The sequence below is a fragment of the Limanda limanda genome, chromosome 3 (genome assembly GCF_963576545.1).
Source record: "Limanda limanda chromosome 3, fLimLim1.1, whole genome shotgun sequence".
Taxonomy (NCBI): Eukaryota; Metazoa; Chordata; class Actinopteri; order Pleuronectiformes; family Pleuronectidae; genus Limanda; species Limanda limanda.
The window spans coordinates 18,640,375-18,667,853 of NC_083638.1; the positions used below are offsets into that span (position 1 = coordinate 18,640,375).

The 27,479-nt window shown below is 42.2% G+C and overlaps 2 protein-coding genes across 2 annotated transcripts; one reads left to right on the forward strand and one right to left on the reverse strand.

Moving 5' to 3' along the window:
* Positions 1 to 409: 409 nt before the first annotated feature.
* abcb10 (ATP-binding cassette, sub-family B (MDR/TAP), member 10) lies at positions 410 to 10,530 on the reverse strand. The gene is made up of 14 exons (XM_061067907.1): positions 9,659 to 10,530; positions 8,258 to 8,464; positions 7,883 to 8,085; positions 6,737 to 6,871; positions 6,190 to 6,336; positions 5,642 to 5,777; positions 5,416 to 5,511; positions 4,795 to 5,004; positions 3,967 to 4,046; positions 3,607 to 3,787; positions 3,206 to 3,249; positions 3,073 to 3,107; positions 2,828 to 2,886; positions 410 to 2,707 (listed from the first exon to the last, which is right to left on the reverse strand). Exons 1-14 carry the CDS (start codon positions 10,080 to 10,082, stop codon positions 2,514 to 2,516), a joined length of 2,151 nt encoding a protein of 716 aa, XP_060923890.1. The 5' UTR covers positions 10,083 to 10,530; the 3' UTR covers positions 410 to 2,513.
* A 777-nt stretch (positions 10,531 to 11,307) lies between these two features.
* Positions 11,308 to 26,727, forward strand: urb2 (URB2 ribosome biogenesis homolog). Its single transcript, XM_061068905.1, has 12 exons — positions 11,308 to 11,341; positions 12,025 to 12,161; positions 13,329 to 13,505; positions 13,627 to 14,786; positions 14,884 to 15,022; positions 15,441 to 17,901; positions 18,427 to 18,587; positions 18,695 to 18,805; positions 20,233 to 20,475; positions 22,462 to 22,558; positions 23,381 to 23,514; positions 25,702 to 26,727. The coding sequence occupies exons 2-12, from the start codon at positions 12,036 to 12,038 to the stop codon at positions 25,897 to 25,899; spliced, it is 5,007 nt and encodes a 1,668-aa protein (XP_060924888.1). The 5' UTR covers positions 11,308 to 11,341; positions 12,025 to 12,035; the 3' UTR covers positions 25,900 to 26,727.
* Positions 26,728 to 27,479: the final 752 nt, after the last annotated feature.

Consider the following 27,479-nt stretch of genomic DNA (forward strand, 5'->3'; position numbering starts at 1 on the left):
AAAATTTTGGTAAGAATTTGAGCATTTTAAAAACCTCAAAAACCCAATTAATTTGCCTGAAAAATAATAATAATAATCCTTACAACTTCACAAGTGCCTCACTGTCAGTGCCTGCCCTAATTAAATTAGGCAGGTTAAAAGAGTTTTCTACGTCCTGCTCCTTGTGTAGATGTATACAATTGTGAAATTCTTTTTAATTGCAAAATGAACAAACTAAACCAAACAAACTAATAAATATTGTTAAACTGCTTAATCAAATTAAGTGACAACTTCTCTAATACAAATCAGACATTAAAATGTAATACTAGTACCACAGAATCTCTTTTTTGAAATATTATTTCAAGAATCAATATTTATTTCTCTTTACATATATGTATAACTTAGCAAACAGAAAATCATAAAAAAATCATGAAGGTCATATTATTTATTACTCAACACATACATAACAATCATACGAGTTTGCTGTCCTGTGTGATTTATAATAATTGATGAATGCAGTGGATTAAAGTTTGGGTTACATAAATGGGTGGAGGAGACACTGGAGACGAAACATAAGAAGTGATGGTAACAGATGATGGTCATGGCATCACTGGAAGTGAGATTTAGTTTATAAATGTTAAGTCAAAACTGTTTGTCTTATTGTTGAAATAACAAGACATACAAATAAAGAGAATAAAACTATTGGAAAACTGCCCATAATAAATCAGCCTTTAAAGAATATGTTAACTGATATACAATCTAAGCACTGTAATAAATTAATATACAAAAACAAGAACCAAAGTATAATGACCATAGTGAGACAATAAAGCGGCTGATAATCAGTGATCAGTGTTGTTTTAATTCCACAAATCGCTGCCCTCAAATTGTGGATAAAAAGTTACATCCACAAAGATTCAAGTTTCGGATCCTAAACAAAGGACGCTTGTTCAACATATACAACACGACAGCAACCAAACATAGCTGGGTTGTTCCTGATGTGCAATTCTAGAAACAACCGAATCTGGACTTACTTTAAGGTCACAGAGCGCAGCTCAAGGCATTTGCATGTGTGGTGTAAACAAGACAAGAAAATCCACTCTCTGAGCGGTAAACTGTTTTTTTTACGAGCCAAATAGTTACTGAGGAGAATCATTACTCCTAAGTCGGACTCTCAGAGCCAGCGATAATATTTAACCGGCTCAAAAGCGCGGAGGCCGACATGTAGGGGGTTTAAGAGCTGTTTGAATAGACTTTAATGAAGGCCAAGTGTACACACGCACACTTTATAAGGGCATGGAGGGGACAACATGTCACAATATAATCAGGTCAGATGACACTCGCATGATCTAATGCTTGTTTCAGCTTTTCCATAATTTAATGTCAAGAGCAAGAAAGTCACAGGTTTTGCTCTTTTTGGAAAAAGATAAAAAGGTGAAGGGATGATGATGACATTTTTCAGGGCTGGCACTTAAATCCAAGGCAAGGAAACTAGACAGTAAGTCCCATGAGACTTTTTGTACTGCTGCTCTTCTTTCCCCCAACAAATGTGCGTACAGTGCATTAATCACGCTATGTCAGACTAGTGTTGTCCTTGACAGCACAGAGTAAAAAATTATGAATATCTGCTTAATTTGTCTTGTTTCCAATTCAAAATGGCAGGAAGAAGCTCTGAGAAGTAAAATCTGTGCTACATAGACACTTGTATCCAACATCCTAGACTGACTGTTTTCCAATTTAGTTATGAAAATCGTAAAAGTGACAACAAATTGAAGTGTCACATCTCATAAAATGAAATAGGTTTGTTTTTTGTTGGTCTGAATAATTACCTGCACCAATGAAGCTCTCGTTGCTGTTTGTCTGTAAACAGGATTACACAAAAAAACTTTTTTGACAGGGTGGGAAATTAAGAACAGGAACCAATTTCTTTAACATGACAGAATATGGCATTAGCCTTGGCGGAGGTTTTTCCCTCTGTGAGTGCCCTTCTAGTTAAACCTGGATTGGAGCTTCTCTTCAAAGCCTCAGTAGTGACAGTGATTTAAATCCATGAGCCTCGAGTTTGAGGAGTGTCCGTCTTCATCCTGTCTCGTTTTCACACTCAGCCTCTCTCCGGGTCTCATTATTTCAGTGTAGAATAAAAATATATTATCAAAAGAAAGTCTCTCTATAACTTCACTGATCCATGTTTCAGTTCTTATGTCTTCACTGTGGATTACCCTGGGTTTCCATTACAACTAGGTCTTTATGTGATGCTACATAGTCATTCCAGTGGTGAAGGGACTCAAAGCATTGAAGAGAATCCCTTTATGTTTCTCAGTGGCTTCCACATCTCCCATCTCTAGTCCTCCTCTGATTTCCTTCAGCGTTTTATCCATCTCTCTCCATTCCAGGAAAAATAATAGAATTTCTTTGTTCCTCTTTCTCCTCCTCCTCCGTCTTCAGGGAGCATTTCATCCCATTGTGGAGCGAGGCCACTGACTTCACCTCCAGATTTCCTCCGCCTCTGATTCCATGTGTCTCTACTCACCGTCCTCTCAGCGCAGAGCTTGTTTCTGTTCCTCCTGCAGAAATGTCTGTTTCTCCATCAGTTTTCTGAACAGCCCTTCCCTATTGCCTAGCAGCTCTGTGTGCTGACCACACTCGGCCACGCGGCGCTGATCTAGCACCGCCACAGCGTTCGCATTCTTGATGGTGGACAGACGGTGAGCGATGATCATGACCGTTCTCCCTATTGATTGGATGAGAGGGGCAGGACATAGAAAGGAATAATAAGTATCATTCATAAAAAACTGCTGATTAAACTGAATGTCAGTTAAGTGGAAGAAATTCAAAAGACAAATAGATGTACCTTCCATCAGGCGCTCCAATGCCTCCTGGACAAGGAACTCATTCTCAGCATCCAGTGCACTGAGGAAAAACATTGTTTAGGGTCTTTTGTTTTTAACATTTGACCTAACATGGGTCTCCAACCATCACAAAGGAAACCAAGAAAATTTAGATGACAAAGACAAAGACAGTGAAGGATTATAAGTAAAGGATATTTGTTAACTGACTGTACTTTAATTGTTTAATTCAATTAGACATGACTCTTACCTGGTAGCCTCGTCTAAAAGAAGGATCTTTGGATTCTGTGGAGAGAAAACACAAATATATAGTTATGCAAAGTAATTCAGGTTCAACAGAAAGGATGAGGATACAAGCAACACAAAGATGCTGTGGTTCTTACCTTGAGCAAAGCTCTGGCTATGGCTATCCTCTGCTTCTGACCACCTGAGACACAACACAGAATGAAACCTCATTTGCACACTTCCCTAAGGGTTTACATGAACCCGACCTGAACCCATAGCTACACTCTAATGTGCACTGTATGGTTAGGCAGAAACAGAAAAACTGCAATGGACAAACATAACACTATAGTTTGTCATATTGAATTGCTGTTTATATTGTGCAATATGTAATATATACCCATTTTATGTGAAGTTTGTAAACATTATTTTCTCAGAGTTTCAGTGGAACAGTTCACCACTCTGACAACAACTGACAAAGTAAATAGTAAAAGACAACTGCAGATACAGTTGAATCAACAGTGTTATGGTAATTCTGTTTGCCTCTCTGCTTGTTCCTCACCTGACAGCAGCACTCCTTTCTCCCCCACTATAGTGTCGAAGCCATCAGGAAAAGCCTGAACGAAATCATAGGCGTTAGCATCTCTGGCTGCTCTGTAGATGTCCTCTGTGGCCACAGCTTTGGGGAAATCTGCACCGTACGCTATATTATCCCTGATTGAGCAAGAGAACAGCACTGGCTCCTGGGAGAGAGGAGGAAGAAGCGGAGGGACAATATGAGAGATGATCTTCACTCAATATGCTAATTCTTTGTTTGGACGGTTGCAGTTAATGTAAATGTTTGACCCGTTTTGTGTGTCTGCCCAGTTTTTGTACTGTGCGATATGTTGTATAGGTCGTTTAACATTCATTTATTTATTACCTGGCTGACAGTTCCAATGTGACGCCTGAGCCAATAGGGATTTAGATCCCTGATGTCATGACCATCTATGGTGATGATACCTGGAAAGGAGAGGGTTTTTTAGGTTTGACATATAGTATGTGTTATGAAAGTTTTCTGGAAGCTGGTGAAAGGAGAACTCAGGCAGCAGCTGATGTCTTATGCAGAAGGTTTCAATGTAGACTTTGAACGAAGGAGACCAGAAGGTGCAACAACATCCAAAGCTCACAGAGTAACATGAGCAATTGTCACCCCCAAGTCTGAAGATATCTCCCACAGCCTCCCCATATATCTCCCTCTACTTGCGTCACCCAATCTAACAGCACATCCATGAATGGCTAGAATTGCTGTCACTCTCTATGTTACATATAGGTGTTCGCATCCTATTGGATAGTTAAGCCTAAAGTATGAATAACTAAATCTCATTGTGTCCTTACGTCTTGTCACTGGTGAACTACGCAAAAGAGTTAAAGTTGGTGGAAGATGAAGTGGGTGTCTTTCTGTCTTTCACATCTGAGTTAGATATGAAAGTTCCTCAACATAGACGCTACAATGCATTGTTGGTTGGCCCTTTATCTTTAACATGGGTACTGCTTAGAGAGAGAAGGGAGTTTCTGTGGAATTTAGAAAGGCACCATTCTCCTATGTGTAATATGCAATAAACATAAATATATAGTGGGATATACAGTAATGTGTGAGGATGCTCAAAAATTCCTCAACAGTACATAGTCCTGAACTTATTCATTTGTCATCATCGGATTTTTAACCATCTAATGACTGAACAGTAGCTGAATGACCTCTTGTTCTCACCTCCATCGGAGTTGTACAGTCTGAGCAGCAGCGAGACCAGGGTCGATTTTCCAGACCCACTGGATCCCACCACTGCCATGATGGTTCCAGCTGGGACCAGCAGACTAAGGTTCTGGAAAATAAGAGCCTCTTTTCGGGTCGGGTATGCAAAAGAGACATCACAGAACTGCAGCTCACCCTTCAGCTGGTCTGCAGGGAGAACTAGACCCTCTGTGGAGGAATGGAGGACAAAGACAAATTAAAATATAATATTTTGATTATTAATTTATAAAATATACAAGCAAATAAGGAGGCAAAAACATGGTTATAAATGAAAGGCAAGATGAGATGTTTGTAATAAGTAAAATCCCCACATTTTTCAAGCAAGCAGTGAATCTTTGAAAGTTGTTGACAGCAAAATACTCATGTGGTTATAGAGTGACGGCTCAGGCGATTAAATTTTCTGTTAGCAGTAATTATTCAAGGAAAATATATTCTAATCAACAATTCTGAAACCGCTTCACACTAAAGATTATCTGCTTTCTGAATACTAAAATAACTCTAATGAAAACAGGGAACTCATTGATGTATTGTGGTAATACTCTCCCGCCTGTATGTGTGTATCTGTGTATGTGTACTGACCGTTGAGAGGAAACTCAGGCTTTCTGTCCAGCAGCTCCCAAAGTCGGGTTCCTGCTCCGAAACCCTTCATCAGCTCAGAGTAGAATGAACTCAGTCCTAAGCATCAATACAGAAAAAAATGCACATTATTATCAATCATAGTTATAGTGCACATGGATGTACACAGTGCAGACAAACAGATTCATATAAGGGGAGAGTGCACATGCATGTTCAGTATGTGTGTTACCTGCGATACTGATGCCCACCCAGAAGGTGTACATGAGGAACGCTGACAGCTCTCCCACAGTCATGTGCTGGCTGGCCATCAGAAGACCTCCTTTGTAGAGCACTGACAGGATCATGAAGTTACCACTGAGACCAGTCTGAAATATCAGAAAGGGAAACATTTTATCAGAACATCTAGACATACGAAATGATAAAAGCTGTGACATATTGAATTGAACACAGACTTCCAAATGATACAGTTTATAAAGCAGCTAAGTCCTTTAAGAGCTTGATTAATCCTGTCATTAAGCTGTTAAATCACTTGATGTAGTTCCCCTCTCCCTGTTTCAAGAGCACAAGTGGGCCAATCTATTCTCTGACCATGTATGGAGGATTGGAAAATGCTTTTTTAATGATGAAACCTCCCAAGCAGAGACACAACAGGTACTGTGGTCATGTAGCAACCCTAACACACAGTGGCAAAATGCAGAAGTCTGTGTGCAACAGCTCATTTGCTAACAATGGATTTGGTTTGCATCGCTGCCACGCACACACAACACACACACTTACCACTCCAAAGAAACCAGCTCGTAGCAAAGCTTCCTTCCTGGCCAGGCTGAGGACCTGGTCTGTCTTCTCTGCGTATGTGCTGACCTCTGACAGCTCTTTACCAAAAGCCCTGACCGTCCGCAGGTTGCTGATGCGCTCCTCCGCCAACTACACATACACACACACACACACACACACATCCAAAATACACATTATTGTTAGAGCTTTATCAACCGGAAATTAGATTACCAACATAGCAAATTAAATCTGTCTACATATGTAATTCAATTAGCACAGGCAGTGAAGCATCTATCAAACAGACACAACTATTGGATGGACAAGAGGGCTTCACTAACCATTAATTCAAACAGCTGTTTTCAAAGAAGAGCTTTATTAAATTCATATACTAAAAAGGAAAAACACTGAATTCATTAACAAAACAACTTTGAAGTCCTATTTTGACACATCTTCCTTGTTTACAACACCTACATCATCAAATAAGGTTTTAAAAATCCCTGTACTAAGAACAAAACCCTAAGCGGTATCTTCAGTCTGTTTGTATTTGTACCTCTGTAGCTTGTGCGAGTGCGTCCTGCGTGCGTTTGGAGATGGTGCGAAGATATCGACCATAGACGACCGCAAGCCCGGCCAGAGGAGGAACAATCATCAACACAAAGCTCGCAAGACTGGGGGAGACATAGAACTGGAAGAGCAGAGGGAAAAACCCAGTGTTAATGGAAACCAAAAGAAGAGGGAGGAGGGGAACAAAAGACGTTCAAACCAAATTACTCAGTCGTTACAGTAATTATTTAAATTCATTTCCTTCAATGTTCACGACACCAGGAAATCATTTTACGTCCTTGTAGGGGAAACAAATTGTCCTCACGCGTGCATCATGTTTATTATCAGCTTTCTGATTATAAACATGATACAAAGGTGTTTATGATACAAACTTACAGGTCAATCTTACTTCCTGAACCTTCAGTTCAAGACTGTATATATCCTAGTTCTTAGTTTGTCTGGGGTGTGGCACTCATTCAACATAATCTTGCATTGATAAGAAGTATTTTTTAAACTGGTTTTCCGACAATCCTTTAGCTCACAAACAATAACATAAATGGAAACTGTCAGCTCACATACAATAGCTCTGAATGGAAATATGCAAACAAAAGATAAGTCTTTGTATGTCCTACAAAGACAGAGAGCCAAAGATGGGTTCGGTTTCTGGTTTTGATTTCTTAACTCTTTTTTCGTTTTGGACTTGGAAAGCAATTTGTGCTTAAACTGGAAAAATGCTTCATAAATAAAATGTATAATTACTTTATCTTTACGATGTGTACTGTATGATGTCTGCACTGCCCACCTGCTGTTTAACGACCGATTGTCAACATCATCGTGCATCATGAGCATATGTATATCATCTAACTCATTCACAATCACAAAACATGTTTTGGATTAGATGTTTTAGATTGACATCACATTTCTATTTATCTTTTTTGATAAAATGAATAGACACGATGTGAGAGATCATTCTTTTGTGGCTAAAAGGATATTGAGCGTGTCCTTTTTTGTAGTAATTGAGTGCTAAAATAATTTCTCTCATCAGAAATATAATACCCAACACACTTATCTATGCTTTAAATTATGTCTGTTAATTCGGCATTCAGACCTGTCCTCACCAGACACAGAGGACCACTCTGAGGGACGTACTCACCATCATACTGACACCAGCAGCTGCCTGGGCGACAGCTCTCAGACCGTCTGAAAGGTTGTCTGTGATTGAGCGCCCCACTACGGCTGTGTCAGCAGAGAGGCGGTTGATAAGCTCCCCGGTCCTGTTCCGGTCAAAAAATGCCACTTCCTGTCTGAGAATGGAGGAGAAGACGGAGGTTCTGAGATTACTAACAATCCGCTGACCTGCAGAGAGAAGGTAAAATATATTAGTGAGGAATACAGAGTGACACTGAAACAATGAGTTGAATTATTAAATTGTGAATCAGTAGAAAAATCATCATGTATTGTTTCTTTGGGCCCATTTCATGTGAATGTGTCTGTGCCTGTACAGTTGTAATCTGCCTCCTCGTCTCACCTGAGAGCTGCATGAGGTAGACTCTGGCTGCGTTCGCTGCTCCACCACACAGGAACGCTCCCGTCAGCATGATGCATAATGACGTCAGGGAAGCCGTCATCGCCTCTGTGTCTGTTCCAGTGGTGTATATGGTGTCGATCACTTTACCGAGGAGGAACGGTGCTGACATGGTGACTGCACTGGAGACAGTTAGGAATCCAAAAGCAGCTGGGGTGAATGATAAAAAAAAAAAAAGAGAAATGAGACATGAAGAGGAAAGGTTAAATAAAAGCAGAAGATGCAATGAAGACCGTGGAAACTAAAACCACAGTTACAAATGATCAAAGAAAGTGTTTAAATCAAATTTGGGAGCAGTTATTACAGTAACCCCTAATCACAAGATATTTTCAAACTCTTATAACGTTGATCTCCAAATGAACACCTGAAAGAACTGATCTGTAATCTGATAAGTACTGATCAGTAGCAGCCTTTACTAGGTAATGAAAACATTGTGATGGTGCTAATAATCTATGAGAACGTTTTTCAAATTGAGTAGACCAGAGAGCATATGAAGACTGTTTTAAAGATCCTAAATCAAAATAGAACTAAATGTAATGAGTTCTTCTCTGACTCATACTGTATCCTTACCCCATGTTTAGTGGTAATCCGTCTCATAGTTTCACGCCAAAGCCCAATTCATGCTTCTGAATCGAAGCTACACCGAAGCCTCCGCACAGACGTGAACCCTAAATTTTCCCTCTGGATCAACAAAGTATTTATTTATCTATCTACCCTACACAGAGCCCTATGCTGTAACCCGACGGGCGTGCACCTCCCCAAAAATGTAGCTACGAATCGAGTCGACGCAAACAGCAAGAGCTGTGATTGGTCCACTTGTCGCCATTTTTGAATAGAGTTTAAGGAAAGAACACGGACGACATCTTTCTCTTCTTCGTTGCTGGTCTTTAAGAAAAAGTATTGCTCTTCAACATCTATCAGCTGCAACTCCAGAATGATCCACTTGGCATTGTTCTGAAGTAAACAGAGAAGCCAGAGAATTTGTAAATAAGGGGACCTGAAAGTTGAAGACACTCAACACCAGCAAAGAAGCTCTACCGCCACTAGAGTTTTGGTGGAATGAATGAAAGGAATCGGCCTTTACAAACAGAATGACAGAGGTGAAAACGTAACCCCCTTGGTGGAAGAAATTAAATGACATGGGATTGGCAGGAAAGGGAAATCATTTTAACAATCTTCTTAAAGAAAACTAATAGAACAGCACTTATCTCAATAGATCCAGTTCTGAGCTTAACATAAAACTATGGTAATGCTGGGGGGGGGGGGCAGATACATGTAAAGAGGGCCCTAGCTGCCTGCGCTACGCCTCTGGCCTTACAGACCCATTATACACACACAGTTTACCTGCCAGTCTCCATCTCTCTGGATGAGCGAGTCCCACAATCCTCTTCACATCCTCCAGAGGGACGGTGGTCGGCGTCTGTTCCCTGTCCGGGTCCGGCTGGGTGGCCGGGGAGGAAGATGAGGACGAGGAGGACGAGGAGGCGGCTGAGGAGCTTGCGAAGGCGACAGGTGTGCGTGTGACTGCCCGGGCTCGGGCTGTGGACCCGGACGTGTGTAAGCAGAGTATGGAGAGCGAGCTGCGGGGCAGGACCGAGGTGAGGGGCCTGGCGACCGGGTGGAGTGAGGAGCTAGCCCCGCTCCTCCTCCGGGGGTCCGCTGAGAGGGTCCGGCGGAGCCCCTGTGACAGCCCCCTGGCCTGGGTCAGCCTCAGTCGGGACAAATGCCCTCCGTGTGTGCAGCCTGCCGTGCGGACTAACAGCCACATAGTCCCAGATGCGAGCTAAACAAGAGTCAGAGACATTAACCGGGGATAATAAACAAGTGGTGTCGAGGTGGTGCAAGGTCCATGTCCGCTCCGCCGCCCTCAGGTCAACACACCGCCTCAACAGCCGTCCAGCTGCCGAGCCTGCCCCCGGTGCATCGTCGACTTGTGACCGTTAAAGTCGGTTTTATCTCGGCTTCACAGGCGTCTTCGCCCGGGTTATCTCTTATCAGCGAGCAGCTAGCAGCAGCACCCCGCCCGGCGCGCACAGCTGCCGGCCCCTGACACCCCTCTGTGGCGGAGGCGGAGACACGGGCGACACCACCGTCGGCCCGAGGAGAAGGTGTGATGTCCCGGTGCGGAGTGAGGAGCAGCGCCGGGGACTGGGAGCACTGGGAGCACTGGGAGAGGAAAGGTGACCCTGCGGCTCCTGGTTCACACGAAGCTGCTGCTCGATGTCACCAGCGAGCACCTAACTTCCTCCAGGCCAGACCAATCCAGCCCAGAGCAGCCCAGTGTTTGTCTCAATGCTTTATTGACAAGCAGCAACATTAACAATGATCATAGCGAACATAACAACACGTAAAACATAACAGATCAAGCAACAAAGTCATCAGTACTAAAGAGGGCTTATAAATTAAGCCCCAAAAGACATTTTCATAGGAGAGGGAGAATTCAGAATCAATATATTGAGAAATAAATGTGCAGACATCTTGCCAACAAACAGGAGAGTCGGGACAAGAGCAAAATAAGTGATGGATATCTCCTGGAACCATGTGACTAGAAGACACATCTATATCTCTATTGCATTATCATAGTGTTCAGTTGACTCCTCAGCAAAAACCATAATTTCATAATTTGAATAATTTCCACAAACTCATGTATGGCTGCTTGGCAGTTGTCAGTATTATTAGAAAATGTTCAATGCAAAAAAACATTTCGTAATTGCATCCGGGATGTTTTAGCTGAATATTTTGATAGTTTAAAGAAGTGGTTTCCTGTTATTTTATATATTATATATATTATAAAATAAATGTTGCATTATCTTTCTGTTTTCGCGTACTTCTTAAAATAATAAACAAGTTGGTTTGAAAATTATGTAATTTCGGTGAGAGAGAGACTGGAATATCTGAGCCGACGATAGTGACAACTGTTGGCCGGTGATGTCGATCGACTCTCGGTTGCTTTTGGCTGGCCGGCAGGGTGAAAGTTGAAAGTTCGTCCCCATCTGAAAACAGGAGCCACGTGCCTGCTGTGAAGTCGTGAGTTCATTGAAAGATATGTTTACAAGTGCATGTATGTTTTATATAATACGCATAGTCGATGCTCAGTTATAGTTTGCTCCAGTACAGACGAGTGACAGCCCAACTATTAGCTTATTCTGGCGTCAGCTAGAACGTGCTATCTAGCTAGGTGCCGTTAGCTTTAGAAGCGGAGAGAGTCAGAAGGATGGTTTGTATACATGTCCACCCCAATAATAATAATAATAATAATCAGGTCTAAATATATACTTCATGGGGAAGTTGTTCTTAGGCCAAAGTGTTACAACAGAACAGTACACAAGGACATATAGTATAAGACCCACAGCAATAGTGCAGAATAAAAGCTAGTTGAATCTTGCACCTGCCCTAAGACACTTGTAATGATAAAATACTTATAGGATATAACGCTAAAAAGATTAACAACAACAAGTGGCATTTAGCAGAGTGTAAAAGTGCCAGACAAAGTGCAAAGGTTATTGAGATACATAGCTGAATCAAGATGTTTCCTTATTGAGTGTGATAGACTTTGGGATGAATGAGAGCTCGAGGCTCTTAATGATGGTTGAACATTACACATTAGCCTAAATGTGACCGCTCTTAGCATGTTCTCTTATTCAGTGTGTGTTAACTGTGCCTAAAGTACGATCACACAATGAAAGGCTCGTCTTGTTTCCTGTGCACAGCAGCTACAGCGATGGCTGCCATCTACTCAGGAATCCATCTGAAACTGAAGAGTCCTCAGACTCCATGGGACGACAAGCTGAAGCTGGCACGCTTTGCCTGGATCTCCTCTCAGTGTCTGCTGCCCAACAAGGAACAGGTGACAGCTGAAGTTGTTTGGCAAGATGCTTCTGTCTTCGTCAAACTGTCACAGTACTCTTTGGTCGCTTTACTTTGGATGCAAGGTTCAGATGCTGGAAAACCTCATTAGTCATATATGTGGTCTGAGTAGAAAGGGGTTGCTGTAGTTTTATTTCATAATAATCATCCATGTAAATCATTGTTTGGATATCAGTTATCATCTTTAGATGTTATGTGTGCTCTGTTTTAATCCTTATGGGTGTCTGGTTATCATTTGAAGTAGGGAGCTTACTTAAAGTACTTAATTGCCTGGGAGTCTATAGGCTCTCCACAATTAAAAATAGCAGTTTAAAACAGGTTTACCGCATTCCTACATCACCTAACCTCTTGTATTAAGCAACAGCCCCCTGCAGTGGTCTAGATTAGTTGGATTGAGGGTGCCATGAAAACCAAGAATGCATCAACAACAGTTTATCACCAGCTTTATCAGGACAGAAGATGATCACTGGGAGAATTTCACATTTTAAATTATATTCAAAACAACATTGTATATGTTGTTATTGGGTCAATTTCCAAATCAAACAAAGATTAAACAAAATATTAAACAGCCTTACAACTTAAAATATAATTAAACCTGAGGGTTGTCTTTCTCAGTATTCAAAAGCCATTTGGATATTACAACCCACAAACAGTTTAGATGAATAAAATAGATTTACATCAGATATCACATTCCAAAACCACCTGTTTATTTTACATATAAGTTCTAGTTGAACCAGTTGTCATAGCAACACTAGCTGGTGTAGTTGTATTGTTGTACATGACGGAATAATCACATGATGATAAGTCTATTTGTATAATAAAAAGTAAAAATTGGGTTGTAGCTTCGCTGCAGATGAATTTGCTGAACATTTGCTCACTTGTTCCATTGCTCTGGTACCAATGGCTTTTGTATTAATTATATTTACTAGAGGATTTGGATTTGGGATTGGCGTCTATCTTAGTGCACATTACTTGACAGGCCTTCATTAGGACTGTGCTGATACAGTGACCACATTTACTGTGGAGGATTTGTGAATTTCTTTCTTTGTCTAATTTGTGTCTGCTTTAGGATAGTTAGAAAAAAGCCGGTGTTAATTTAATTCAAACACTTTATTTCAATGACTGTCTTAACCTTTTCTCACTGCAGGTGCTGTTGGACTGGTGCACCCATGCTTTGACAGGCTGGTACAACAAGAAGGTGGAGTTTTCTCAGAATGTACTGGAAGGCCTGTGGTGTTACCTTGATGACCTGCTTCACAGCCGAAAGCTCCACTCACTTCTCAAACAGGGAAAGACTGTCAGCCTGAGGCTCAACATGGCACAGGTGTTTGTTTACGGCAGAATCATGTGTTAGTTAATGAGCTTGCATATTCATACTTAAGAAACAGGATGTGTCGATGTTTGTATATGAAGGTTTCATTCCTTGTTCCTCTTTTTTCCTCCAGCTGCTGCTTGAGCGTCTCCAGGAGTGTTCTCGTGTTGGGGCCAAGTCACTGGTGTGCGCGGCCACCATACTGAGCGTGTGTCAGGGAATTCTCTCTTCTCCCGTGCTCTCATCTGTCTTCATCACCAAGTATGAACTCATGGTTGACCTGCTGGCCAAACTCTGCTCGATGGCCTGCTGTGAGCTTCAGCAGCCATTGCTCACAGAAATCATAGTGACTGAGTCTGATACATGTCAAGATGAGGCGATGAGCGAGCCTCTTCAAACTCCACGTGCTAACAGTAAGGACACGTTGGACTCTCCTGCAGATCAGCCAGAGTTAGATACCAATAAACCAGCTTCCAAACCAAATGAAAACCATTCATCTAATTTGTTTGAGGTGCTGCTTCAGGTGTTGTCATGTTATTTAGCGGTACAGCGACAACAAGCCAACCCTAACAGGGTCTTTACCCTGGTGACAAACCAGCTGATCCAGCCATTAGTGCTGCTCAGGCATCTGCTGACTTCTGGGGAATTTGCTTCCTCTCACACACATCTGCATCTCCGTCAGCCGCTGTGCAAAGACATCCGCGTCAAGATTGACTCCATCCTTCAGTCTGCCCTCTTCCCTTCCGAGCACCTGACCTCTTACAAGGAGGAGCTCCTTCCATCTAAAGGCGAGACTGGGAAACGTGGTCCAGGAGGAGCAAAAGGCCCCCTGAAGCCAATCAGTGCTATTATTCCCAAACTGAGTGCACAGGGCTACTGTGAGCCGCCCCTACACTACTCTGTGAAGTCCAACACGTTGTCTCTGCTGTTTAAATTTTTTCTGGAAAGCTATGGGAACGGTAGAGGAGAGAATGAAGAAGAACAGAAGATGTTGTGTTTCTATTTTCTCACGAGATTGATCCCAGCATTAGATCTATGTCTCGATGGAGACTCCGTCTCACCTGCAAAAGCAGAGCAGTCAGTGTCTGAGTCGACTGGGCAGACGTCTTCCCCGGACTCCCTCCATTCCCCAGAGAGCTGGACATTGGCTCTGTTGTCTGTGGAGTCCCTGCTAACCCAGGCTCTGTCAGCAGATATTTATAACGTAGCAGCAGACAGAATACGACACAATCAGGTCCAGCTCAACTTTTACAGAGCACTGGGGCAAATGCTCTTCAACCAGGCTCAGCCAAGGTAACAAAAACCTCCTTGATGTGTTTTTCATTATCTTTTTTTCATATAAACAATCTTTTGGTCATTAAATGTAAAACTCTAATATCTTGTCTTTCAGCATCCCAGCATGGTACCGCTGTTTGAAGGTGCTCTTGAGCCTTAACCATCTGATTCTTGAACCAGACCTGGACCAGCTGCTATCTTCAGCCTGGGTTAATTCGGAGTGCATGGAAGCACGAGTGCAGCGCGCCAGACAGGTCATAATTCTAACAGTAATTCCTGAATTCGATTGTGTAACAATATGATATTTGTATTTATTACATATACACAAAAAATCTGGGTTTTGAGGTCACGGTTCGGTATGTGTTTACTTAACAGACAATGGCTGTCACCCTTAAATCCAAAATACTGCTGCAATCTACAAATAAAGTTAATTTACAAAAGTAAAATCATTACGAGGAACTTACGCTATTTGTTACACATGCGCTCAGAACTGAAAGGCCTGTATTGAAAATTGTTTCAGCACAAATACATTAACTGTTACACCCCTATAGCAAATGCTATTAAAAAATCAATAGTTAAGCTCCTGCTGAGAATTGAATACATGTAAAAATAGAATTGAGTCTTCATAAAAAGATGAATTTGAAAGATTCTGGATTTTTTTTGTCCCAACAGCTGATGGTGTGCAGTCTCCTCCAGACCTACACTAAGCTCCGTCAGATCCCTCGCCTCTTCTCCGAGCTCCTGTCTGTGATCTGTCAGCCAGCTGTGGAAGAACTCCGACCTCCTCTGCTGTCCGAGGCGGTCTCCGTGTCCCTCGGGACTTGTCTTCTGGACACGCCCCCGTCCCAGTGCATCGAGATCTGCTCATCAGTGCTGGAGAGCATAAGGACATATATACTTCCTGACCTGGTGAAGGAAGAAAAAGAGGCAGAGAAGATGGACATTGATGGAGGAGAGGATGATAAAAAAAGCCAACTTAATGTGGACCAAGAGAGACAAGATGCATCTCTGAAGCTCTTCTCCCTCAGCCAGCTCCTTCATGCGGTTTTATTTAGCCTGAAAACTCTAGACAATGCATCTCCTCTTCCTTTAGTCAGGCAGTGTCAAGCCCTGATGGATGAGATGCACCAGGTAGTCAAGGAGTTACTACAGGTGTTGCCAAGGGAAAAGAGGATCAAAAAGACGCCAAGGAAAGGCAAAAAGAAAACGGACCACAAAGAGCCAGAAAGGGTCACATTGCGGTGGGAACAGAAGACCCAGGAGGCCACTCTGCTCCTCAGGTACACCTGGGTGGAACTGGACACGCTTTTTGATATCCACTGTGGAAAATACATATCTCCTGACTCTGACCAGGAGGCAGCTGTCTGTGAGACTGGGGAGGAAGCTATTTCTAATGCTCCGCTCCAAACTCGCATTGAGAGTCTTCTCTCTGGTGACATCTTACCTGCACATCTCTATCCCTCCCCCTCCTGCAGCCCCATGAGCTGCTTGCTGCTCAAACTCCTGACCTTACAGCAGATGAAGAGAGTAATGCTGGACTGCAACTTACCGTGTGAATCCAGCACTACTGCACTGCTGAACAGGACGGCCCACTTTATTTCAGCTGACCTGAAGCTTGAGGAGACTCCAGGAGGAGAGCAGGTGTGGGACGGGCAGATAAGCAGCGTAAACAGCAGCTCCTATGTTGTCGCACACTGGCATCTTATAGCATCCAATCTGCCATTGATTGCTCCCTACCTGAGCGGAGAGGACATGGGCTGCATAGCAAGTTTTCTCGTCGGGTCTCTCCCCAGCGAACAGTCAGACGGAGGGATGGACTGTCCACCCAGCTGTCTGACCAGCTCCCTCATATCATCGCAGCTTCTCCAAAGTCTAATTCTCCCCGAGTTACCTTCACTTATGTCCGCAATAGTTTGTTCCCTAGCACAAAGGATTTACGGTGTCCTCCTGGTGGCACATGCACCCAAGGTTTGTGCTACACTCCCGAAGATTCAGGAAGACGGAAGTGATGCCAGTCCGTCTTCTGCCAAACTGGTGGAAAAGGAGACCATAGTTGAGGATATTCTGGCGTCCTCTAAGACTGGAGACGTGTTTGTATCACTCACAGACACACAGACAAAGGAACTGGTGAACTTAATTCAAATCTTAACACAACTTAACCCAGATGCTATGAACTCTGAGGATCTCGCCCCTGTTTTCCTCCTCCTCTTCATGATGCTCACCTCCGCCTCCTGTCGGTCAGACGATCGTCCTGACTCTGAAGCTGATGCTGTGTTCCAGGCGAAGCTGCTCAGGATCCTGACTCCTCTTGTCGAGAGCAGAAACTTAAAAAGTGTATTAAGTGTCATTCATGCAGGTTCTCTGCTGCAGGCTTCTGTGTCTTCTCTCCTCTGGCATAGCAACCGTGGAAGATATCGAGCCACAAACAGCCCTGATTGGATGGACTTAATCAAAGCAGTGCAGGACTTCATCAGGGCATTGGTCCAGTTGATTATATTCAGAAACAGCAGCGTCCAACTCAACCTGAACCAGTTTATTGCTTTTCTTACCAGTAAGGAAAAGCCAAGCGGGCACAATGTTGCACTAAGTTCAGCAGCTGTTTCAGGAAAACCAGATCCAGGAGCATCCATTTCTTCTGATCATCTTGAGCTGGCATCACTGTCTTCTTTTGTCCAGGAGATGACCTCTAACCTGGGGAGGAGTAAACTAATGGATCAGACCTTGACCCAAATGGTAACAAAAGTGAATGCTACACTGGGACCAGCTGTTGAGTCCGTCATAAGACCTCAGACTGACGGCGAAGCAGCCGTCCAACCAGCCGTCGTCCTCGATCAAGACTTTGTGGTAGAAGTTGTTACCGTCATGCTGCACTGTGAACTGTCCTCACTGTCAGTGGAAGAACAGAACCAGCAGGGTGGCACCACGCTCACCCTGAGCCACATGACCCTCTATCAGAGCTTGTGCCAGCAGATCCTCCGAGAATTAACCTCTGACCTCAGGCCAATGGAATCTCTGGTATCCGATCTCCATTTCCTGTCCTTATTCTACAAGGCAGCAGAGATGACAAGAGGAGACAAGGAGCTGGATGAGCTGTTTGCTCAGATCCTGCAGAATGTGCAGGGACTGCTGAAAGGTAAATGGATTGACTGGACATATAATAATAATATCCATCCATACATGCATACACACACACACAGGACAGATCATAACTGAATCACAGGGCCATAATAATAATACAACTTTATTTATATGGCACTTATCTAAACAACTTTACTGTGCTGTGTCAGTGGTTTCCTTCAATTAATCACCTCCTACTGGCAGAAGTTTACAACTGCTTCTGCATTTAATTTATTACATTAGTGTTGAAATATGATGACTATTTGTAGGGGTTGTTCAGAAAGGAGGTTTTATATTTCATAACAAACAAAGCTAGATAAAATCTTATCACATAGATTTTGATTTATATAAAACACTTGGCATCAGCTCAGATTTATGTCAATACCTAAAGACCAAACATTGTTGTAAAAGTTAAAAGCATTACATTCATTTCTTGATATTTGTATAGAGTTATACTGGGTTGTTGTGTCACGTCTCTATCAAAAAGACTGATATGCTGCTGATATGACTTCACACAGTTTTTATTTTATTTTGCCTGCAGCTCCATGGCTGTCACCAAAAGACGTCTGTGAGCTGGAGCCAGCAGTGCAGGAGCTCCTTCGCCACCTGGTGGGAAAAAGCACGGCTGCTCAACTCAAGCTGCTGCTCCTGATGATCAGAGAAGGACTTAATTCTGGCGAACTGAGGGCTGGAAACTACAGGGTGAGGCCTAGGTCTGTCCAAATCCCTGCTGTTGTTTGATGTTTAAAGAGAATCAGTTAAAAAAATAATTGCTTTAATTTTGTCACTGTTCCTCCTCTGTTCTGCAGGAGGTGCTGCCTTCAGTAACCATCACTAAGCTGCTGTTCTGTTGTCAGTTACCTGAGCCCTGCTATAAAGCTCTGTGGCACATTGCACCGGAGATTATATCTGCTATGGTGGTGAGAAAACACACAAACACTTAACACACACTTAAAGGGAAAGGTCACCGAAAATTTTAAATTCACTCATTATCTACTCACCACTATTACCCCCTGAGACTCGTAACATGTTTGTGAACTCAAACACTTCACCCACCCCTCCATTGGCATAGTGGTGAGTGGATAATGATTTACGGTGAACTATCCCTTGAACTATCCCGTTAAACACAAAGTCACACAAAGCAAACACAGGAAAGAGCAGGCTTCAGTGAGCATCACACAAACATACAGAGCTTATAGACGGATATGTTCAAGTGTCCGAATCCAAACTGTAGGAGTTCCATTAAACAAGCTGCATTTATATTTTAATCATCCTTTGATTTTAAGATGTGTAGACAGAAGAAATTATAACAAATCAGTGTAACTTGCACTGCACTTTTTAAACAAGCAGGGACAGTCCCACGCTGAGAGCATTTTTAATACGTTCTTCAGACATCAGTAATATTTCTTCAGTAAGTGCAGCACATGTGACAGCTGTCAGGAGTGACTGTGCAGACAAATGACGATCAGGCTGCTGATTTCCACTGGAATGTCTCTTTTTTTCTTCCTTTGGTCAATGTGCTTTCAATTAGGCCGGCTGGGTGGAGAAAACAGAAAACACAGCAATCTGCTTATACCATACTGTCAACACACACACAGCCACCCACACACACACACACACACACACCCAAAGTGGACTTAAATATGTTAATCATGCTGTTGTTTCCTCTGTTACGACCTTCACTATGTTCATATGTCTTCAGTCGTTGATTTGTTCCCTCCACAGTCTTCTGTGTAAAATGAGTGTGGGTTTAAGAAGAACCCATTAGAGTGGATTTGGATAAGGTGCAGATCAAGGAATTTCTTTCAGTTTCTTTAACATTGGAAGATAAGGCGTTTTTACACTCTACTCAATGCCCTCTAGTTGTTTATGTCTAAAAAAAATCAACATGCAGTTCTTGAACGCTGTGTCTGTGTCACAGTTTAAGTGATGAAATTAATGATGGCTGAATTTCATTTAGCTGATTCAGTTACCTGGTGCAGTTTCTGCTCAGTCACTCTCATGGTTCAATGTGACACCTGAAAAGATCAAATCAACTGTCAATGCTATTATCAGCTGCTGTGTCTTTCCTACTGTGACAAGTCAAAATGTCGCCTGGGAAAAGTCCTCTTAGTGTTGTCAGGTTTGTCAGTTTCATATTTAATTTATTACTTTTTGAAAGCTTCAAGCAGTTTTCATACTCTGTGTGTGTGTGTGTGTGTGTGTGTGTGTGTGTGTGTGTGTGTGTGTGTGTGTGTGTGTGTGTGTGTGTGTGTGTGTGTGTGTGTGTGTGTGTGTGTGTGTGTGTGTGTGTGTGTGTGTGTGTGTGTGTGTGTGTGTGTGTGTGTGTGTGTGTCTTTCCCTACAGTTCTTGGTAAGAGCATCCGGACTGGACAACTCTCTAACGCTTTCCTTTACCGTTCCTACGGTGACTTCAATGACATCACTGCTGCGGCAGGGGGAGGGGCTCTTCACCAACCCTCATCATGTGGTCGTGGTGCTTGGCGCGCTGCAGTCAGTGCCCCTCGACCACTTGTCCCCACCCGTCTACCAGTCAGCCTTCTTGGCTGTTCACGAGGCACTGTTTGCCATCATCCAGTGTCATACTCAGGTAGGAAGAGACAGAAGGTTGGGTGGTTTCCAAGCTTGTATGCTTTTAGTAGAGGATAATCCCAACAATGCTGGATTCTTGGACCTGATTTATATACTTAGAGTGAAAGTTATTCTTAACATTAACTAATACCATAAATCAACATTTTTTATCTATATCTCTAGGATTTATGATTTTTAAGATTTGTGACCAAGATACACACAAAAACATTTTACTTTGGAAGAATCAACTTGGCTTTACTGTTTTTAAATTACTTCACACCAAGTTTGGAATTTATGCACTGCAATTTATCATTTCTTAGATAATAAGATGTCAGATATTGGCCGATATCAGCCAATATATCAAACTGGACAATTTTTGGTTATAGCTCCAGTCCAGAAGCTATCCAAGTAGATATAAATCTGTGTTTCATTTGACAGAATTGCAACAGGATGTGATGTAATCTAAAGAACAAGAAGACATTTAAAGGAACACCGCAAACTAAAGTGTTGTAAACATATAACCACAATCATAGCAATAGATAATAGTAGCACCCCCACTGTAGGTCAATATAGGTAAACGCTGCTGGTTTGAATCCAAGATTTGAAGAGTGCCTTAAACTGTGCTGCTGAGCCCACAGGATGCCCTAGAGGAATGTCGCTTTATACCAGAGGATATTGCAGCTCATCAGAGTTGTGATGCAGCTGCGTAAAAATGTCATGACATCCAAAATGTCAGCTGTAGTTTTAGTTTGCATTGCATACAAAATGTGCGAAATAATCTATCTGCATATGGCCTTTTGTTGTACCGGTGTTAATGTGATAACTTTTGAGTTTCTCACTGGTTAAAATGTTGAAAGTGTTCTTTGTTCAGAAACAGCGGCAGAGAGCGACTGAAACAAGGCAGCTGTGTTGAATAAAACAGAGCAAGAACCAGCTAACTGATTTCAGATGTTTGTGAGGACAAAAGACAGCAGTAAAAGAGCAGGATCGAGGGAGGTAGAAGTGATAGGAAGCAGACAATAAAAGACTACATTTATAGAGTACGAGAGGGAAATAAAAAAAAAAGTGATAAACAGAAGAGAGCAGGAGGTGGAGAACAAAAGAGTGAGGAGTAAGTGAGGTAAGTTTTAGGACATTGAAGATAGGAGAGGAAGTGAAGTGGAGGGAGGGAGGGAGGTGGAGAGGAGAGAGGTAGGGGAGCTGGCAGACAGTTGAGGTTGGCATGGAGCGGGTTCAAGTCAATGGAAACCATTACTGAGCTCCAACCAGAGCTGGTGACGTCACCCCCCTCTCTAATTATTCTTTCTTCATCCCTCACTCTATCCGCTGTAGTCTTTAAGCAAAGAGAGGTACCGAATGAAATGCAAATGTAGCTCTTGTGGGAGGCCAACCGTACCTCAGTCTTATACTGAACTGTAGGTTTGTAGCTGCTCACTCTGTTGTGACTCGAACAGTGAAAATGATCAAACAGATGAATGTTACAGTATTGTCATAATTCAAAAACATTTCTTTGTTTAAATATTAATGTTCTCTAACTTTAAATTGTTCTCCTTTTAAATTTCTTTAAACACAGAAAACTGAAACGGAAATCTGTGACAGTATCACGTTATTCTCTGTTTGTTGCAAAGTTACATATTTAAGACACCCTGGCTGTACCATCAGATCACAATAACATCTTGTGCATCATTTTCTACCCTTTACTTTAAATCAAATTTATTTCTGATGCAATCATCAGGTTGAGCTGGATCCATTTGAAAATGTAATGTATCATTACATATATTGATACACCTATTATATCCCTTCTATAGAGAAAAGTACATTTGCGGTATCTACCAGATTAAATCTGAATCTCACCTGGCCCCCCCCTAAGATGGTCAAATCATTATGGATGTTTTAAGGCCACCGACCACGAACATGATGACAGTCCAAATACAATCTATGTTAGTTTTACCTCCTGATCAGACAAAACGTGTGACATCTAAAATATGTTTGTGTGTGTGTCTAGGTGTTGTCGAATGCAGCTCCCTCCTTTCTAAATGTCTTCTATCGTCTGGTGGCATCCATTATGCAGGAGGGTCGGCAGAGAGGCGTCAGTGACACAGGTAACATCTACATGCTCAGAAAAGTTGACTCACTGTGTTAATTAATTTGGAGAAAAACTTGCGGTTTGGATGTAGACGTGAATAAACTTGTGATTTAAACTAGTCGTAAAAGCAGGTAGTTTAGGGGTTTTACTTCAGTGTAATAGGAACATTTAGAAAATTCCTCCGGCCCTAATATAATAAACCCCATTCATCCAGGTTCCCCAGCATGTCAAGAGAAATGTACATGTGCGCTTTTCTGTCCTTGAATTGTAAAAGATTCAGTGAAATAACTGAATTAAATAAAAAAGAGGAGATTCAATCTTTCTGCCCTTTGTGAGTTCCTGGAACCGACAGGGACTCTGTGTCTTGCCCAGTCACATTTCAACACTTTTGGCAGCTACTGATATTTACTCAACAGCAGCAGCCTCCCAGAAACAGTGAAATATTAAGTCAGTGAGTTTTCTTGGTCTCAATTAGGTTTTTAGTTAAATCCATGGTAGACCGCTGATATCCTCTGCAGAAATCTGTGACCATAGAAACTTCTCCACAGAACAAGAGTGCTGAGTCAGTGTGTTGTAGAGGTATTTTACATTTTTGTTGTGCTCAGTTTTTTCTGCAGTTAAATCCAAGTATCATTTATAAAGTGTTAATGAGGCAGCATTTTAGTGCAACGTAGTAAATTAAACTAGAGCCGCTAACAGGATCGAAAGCAAATGTTTCCTACAGTAAACTAAGTGTAGGTGCAGGCAAAGCAGTGAGTCCCGGGTATAATGTGTAAACATATTTACTTTCCGCATATAAACATGTAAATAAATTGGTATCTCTGATTCAATTTTTTAGGTTCTGATTGTGACGTGTATCACAAGTGCTCCAGACTGACACAGAGGATGTTCTCTCACATCGCTGCGACAGCTGAGAGCTTCACCACACTGTCAGTCTTCATGGTGGCTCAGTACGTCACAGAGCTCCAGAAGGTAAAAACACATACACACTAAACTCATTTTAACCTTAACCTTAATGTGTTCATCTTTATAAACAGATTCTTCATGTGAATCTGCTTAATCTGTAGGTGAGAGACAAGATTTTGGGGCAGAAAGCCTTGGTTTCCGTCTGTAGTTTGACCTATCACGCCTGAGCAGGTTTTGGTTGCCCGCAGGTCAGTCCCTGTGGTAGAGCAAAAGAGGATAGACTCATTGACCAAAATGCACTGGCTATTAGCTTTTTATTTTATCTGCGTTCATATTCAAACAGCTGTTAATAAAGACTAGTTGAAATAGTGCCTGGACCTAAAACACCTACAAAAAACAGCTGTGTGGCTAAATGTTTTACTTGTGTGATATAAGAAAACTAGTCAGACTGTAAACACTGTAAAGCAAATGGAAGACAGGGACTTGGCCGGGATATCTGCTGTCTACAACTGAAGCCTCAAAGTATTAGCCGTTGCCCCTAGAGGTTAATTTGTCATCATACGATAGCTGATTACCTCCAAGATTGCTAAGTGTTAACCAACAAACAACTCTTTGAAGGTGTGTCAGAAAATAAGGACTGGCTAACACCATATCCTCACTTTGTAGGTCCTCACAAAGATAGAAGTGCATGTACACACACACACACACACTTATTCACATACAGTCAGCACAGTTCCTCGTCCAAACCCAACTGTTAGAGCCTGCAGTTACATTACAGCTGTGAGTGACACACTTACACACACATACAGAACATGTGGATGTATAAGTGAGGCGGCAGGATCTCAGCTGATCCTTTGAGCCCGTCCAGTGTGTCTGGTGGTTAGCGCTGAGCTGGAGAGATTGAGTCGGGCTGCGTGACGGAGACGCTGACGCACACGGGGAAAGATGGGAACTATTTCCATTGGCCGCATTGCAAACGTTCACACATCTCGGTGAGCGGGTCCAGTATTACTGTAAGTCACTGTGCAGAAAGTTTCAGGCTGGATGTTCCCTCAGAGCAGTGAGTCACGTCTGGTTTATGAACGTGGCTCCTCTCTGCTACCAGACTGTATTTAACACGATGCCAACCTGACTCAGCAGTCTGCAGCAGAGTCGCACACCAAGAGGAATACATGAAAGTACACATTCAGACAGACAGACAGACAGACTGGTTCAGAAGTGGTGTTTGAGCTTCTTTGAGTCATCCAATAATCCTGAAAATTGGATTTATGATGTGCTTTTTATCAGAGAGTTCAAAGAGATGGACCTATTTGCGAGTCCAAGGTAATTTAGTTGTCTGTCTCTCTGTTGTCTGAACGGTGTCTAATGGCTCTTAGCCGGAATTAAACTTTCCATGCAGCAGTCAGGTGTAATTAAATTAGGGTGGAGCCGCAATTAGAAAGTGACATTTTTTTGCTGGTCAAGTTTGAGACTTTGGCTACATTTGGATACATTTGTTCACCGTAATTCCACAGGATTTATTGTATCTAGAGATTCCCACTATAATACAAGTCCAGTTGCAGATATTCACAGGTACAGGTGAGGGAGCTTTCAGTCAGGTAAAGGTTGTATATGTCAATCTATACAAATGGTATCTACTTTAGCAGCTACAGAAGATGTAGTTTGAATACTTAATTTTTCTCGGGGAGCTTTAGAATTTATATCATATATAACACCATCTTGCCTCACTCTTATTCACTATCTGTGACAGAACTGTTTGACAGATTCTCTTTGTTTCATTACTGCAGTAAAACTCTGAGAAACAAACACAACTTATTTTCACTCATCATGAGTTTGTTTCCTCTTTGGCGACAGGACATGATGCACCAGCTTTCAGACAATCCTGTCGGTCAAATTGAACAAACCGAGCACCTAAGACTGATTAAGTGTAAAATAATCACTATAGATGGACGTGAAAACTCTCCAGCCCCGTAACATAAAGGCTACAAGTGCAAATGTGTTGTAGTAAAGACTGGATGTGAGAGAGGACAGTGACCCATTGGCCACCAATATAACATTGGTTGGTTTTTGCCCCCCCTGGGCTCGTGTCTGTTTGTGTTCACGTGTTTATGTGTGAGTGAGAAACAAGAAAAAGCGGTAATATCATTGCTGCTCAGCATAACTAAATCTATTAATGGGAAATCCACCAGTGAAACAGATCTCGTAAACTGCTTCCTCTTCCTCCCTCATAACTCCCTTTACTCACCTCTCCAGGTTACTCTGCGACCAGACGTTAAGCAGCATCTCACTGAGGGGATCTATCAGATTTTGGACCTGTGCATGGAGCAAGACATCAAGTTTCTGATGGCAGGACTGCAGATGGGAGTCAGAGAGGTGTTCAACGAGCTGTACGGCAGCTACACCCACTACCACAAAGCAGAGAGGCAAGGAGAGGAAAAGTACACTGTTTGAATTCAATTAGGAAAACAAATGTCTGGATAAGGAAAGAATATGTGATTTCTGCATTTCAATGAGACAGGCTGGTGCAAATCACCGGATGTTTAGGCAGTTGTCTCTGGTTCTGTTCAGACCTGGTTTTTACAGCCATTCTGAGGGATCCAATCACAAGGCGGCAGGGTAAAGTGAAGCGAGCAGAGTCAGGAGGGACTGAATGAATCAATGCTGTGTGTAGATCTACTTTGAACAAAGATTCAACCCATTTGGAAGAAAAATTGAAATCATATGTTTTAGTCATTATGAAACTGTAACCAGCCAGATGACATCAGCTGAGTAGTCTGTCGTTAATATGGGGCCAAGGATACATTTGTGTCCACACAGCGAATGTGGCCACGTGCATCTTAGACCACCTCCGAATGTGGTCTGAGTGATCGGATGTCAGATGAGCACTTGTGATCAGATCACTCAGGACGAGGTCACTGAGGAAGATGTCGGTTTCTAAAGGGTTGACCCACAGCCATTAAGAACAAAACAGTCCTCTGATATAATTGGTTAATATGGTATTCAAACACAAAGCTATCTGCTAGTGGATTACTTTGGAGAACATGACGGACTGGAGCAACAGTCACCATTCGCATAGTGTCAAAGTCGATATGTGAACTGATCATGTTGAAGTGTTTCCTTTTGCTGCAACCATGAGAAATGATACGTAAAATATTGTGTTAATAATACAAATAAAAGCAACTGGTTCCAGTGAGATATGATTCTTATTTTACTGCTGGATGAAAAATTACGACAAATGGGAATTGTACATATTTTCTTTACCAAAGCTTAATAATTTTATATGGATACATTTCAATACAATACTTACTCAACCCAATCTGCGTCTGCGTCTTTTTGTGCACTGTATTGTTTTCATGTACTTTTTGCCTTTTATTTGATCGAGTTCCGTAGAAGATCATACAGGAAATATGAAGGGAGATCAAAGAGGAAGACATTCAACAAATACTGATTACAAAGAGAAACATAGCAGGCACATGAATGTTTCACACTGCCAAGCCGTACATGACACCAGCACTCTTTGAGTTGTTCTAGTTTAATGGTCAACAACACACTCTTACATTTGAATTACAGAGTCTTTCTGCGATATGATGTTTTTTTGGGGGCTTTCACTTTGTGAAGCTTGCGGTTTCTATTATCTAAACCCTCATACAAACACATTGAAGCTCCAACATTTCCTTGGGCGTAGTTCTCTGCTTTAGTTACACCAACAGGGCAGTAAATGTCTGCTGCTCACATCCTGCCAGCCTCTGTAATTTTTTCGATTTACTGTATATGCTCGCGCCTTAGGGTCAAATGCAGCTGCAGAAACAGAGTCTTCATCTAATGAGTGGAAAGCTCCTCTATTTACCAATGAACGTATATAAAAGTTACTGTAAATCTGTCTTTGTGCGACGCCCCCAGCAGAAACGCTGTCGCCCCAATAATAGGTTGCTTTATGTCATAATGAATTGATGTGACAGTTGTTGTTTTTTACTTTGAAGAGACACACTAAACTGTTGATTCAAGAAGTGAAACCTCTTTTGTGCTGTTAA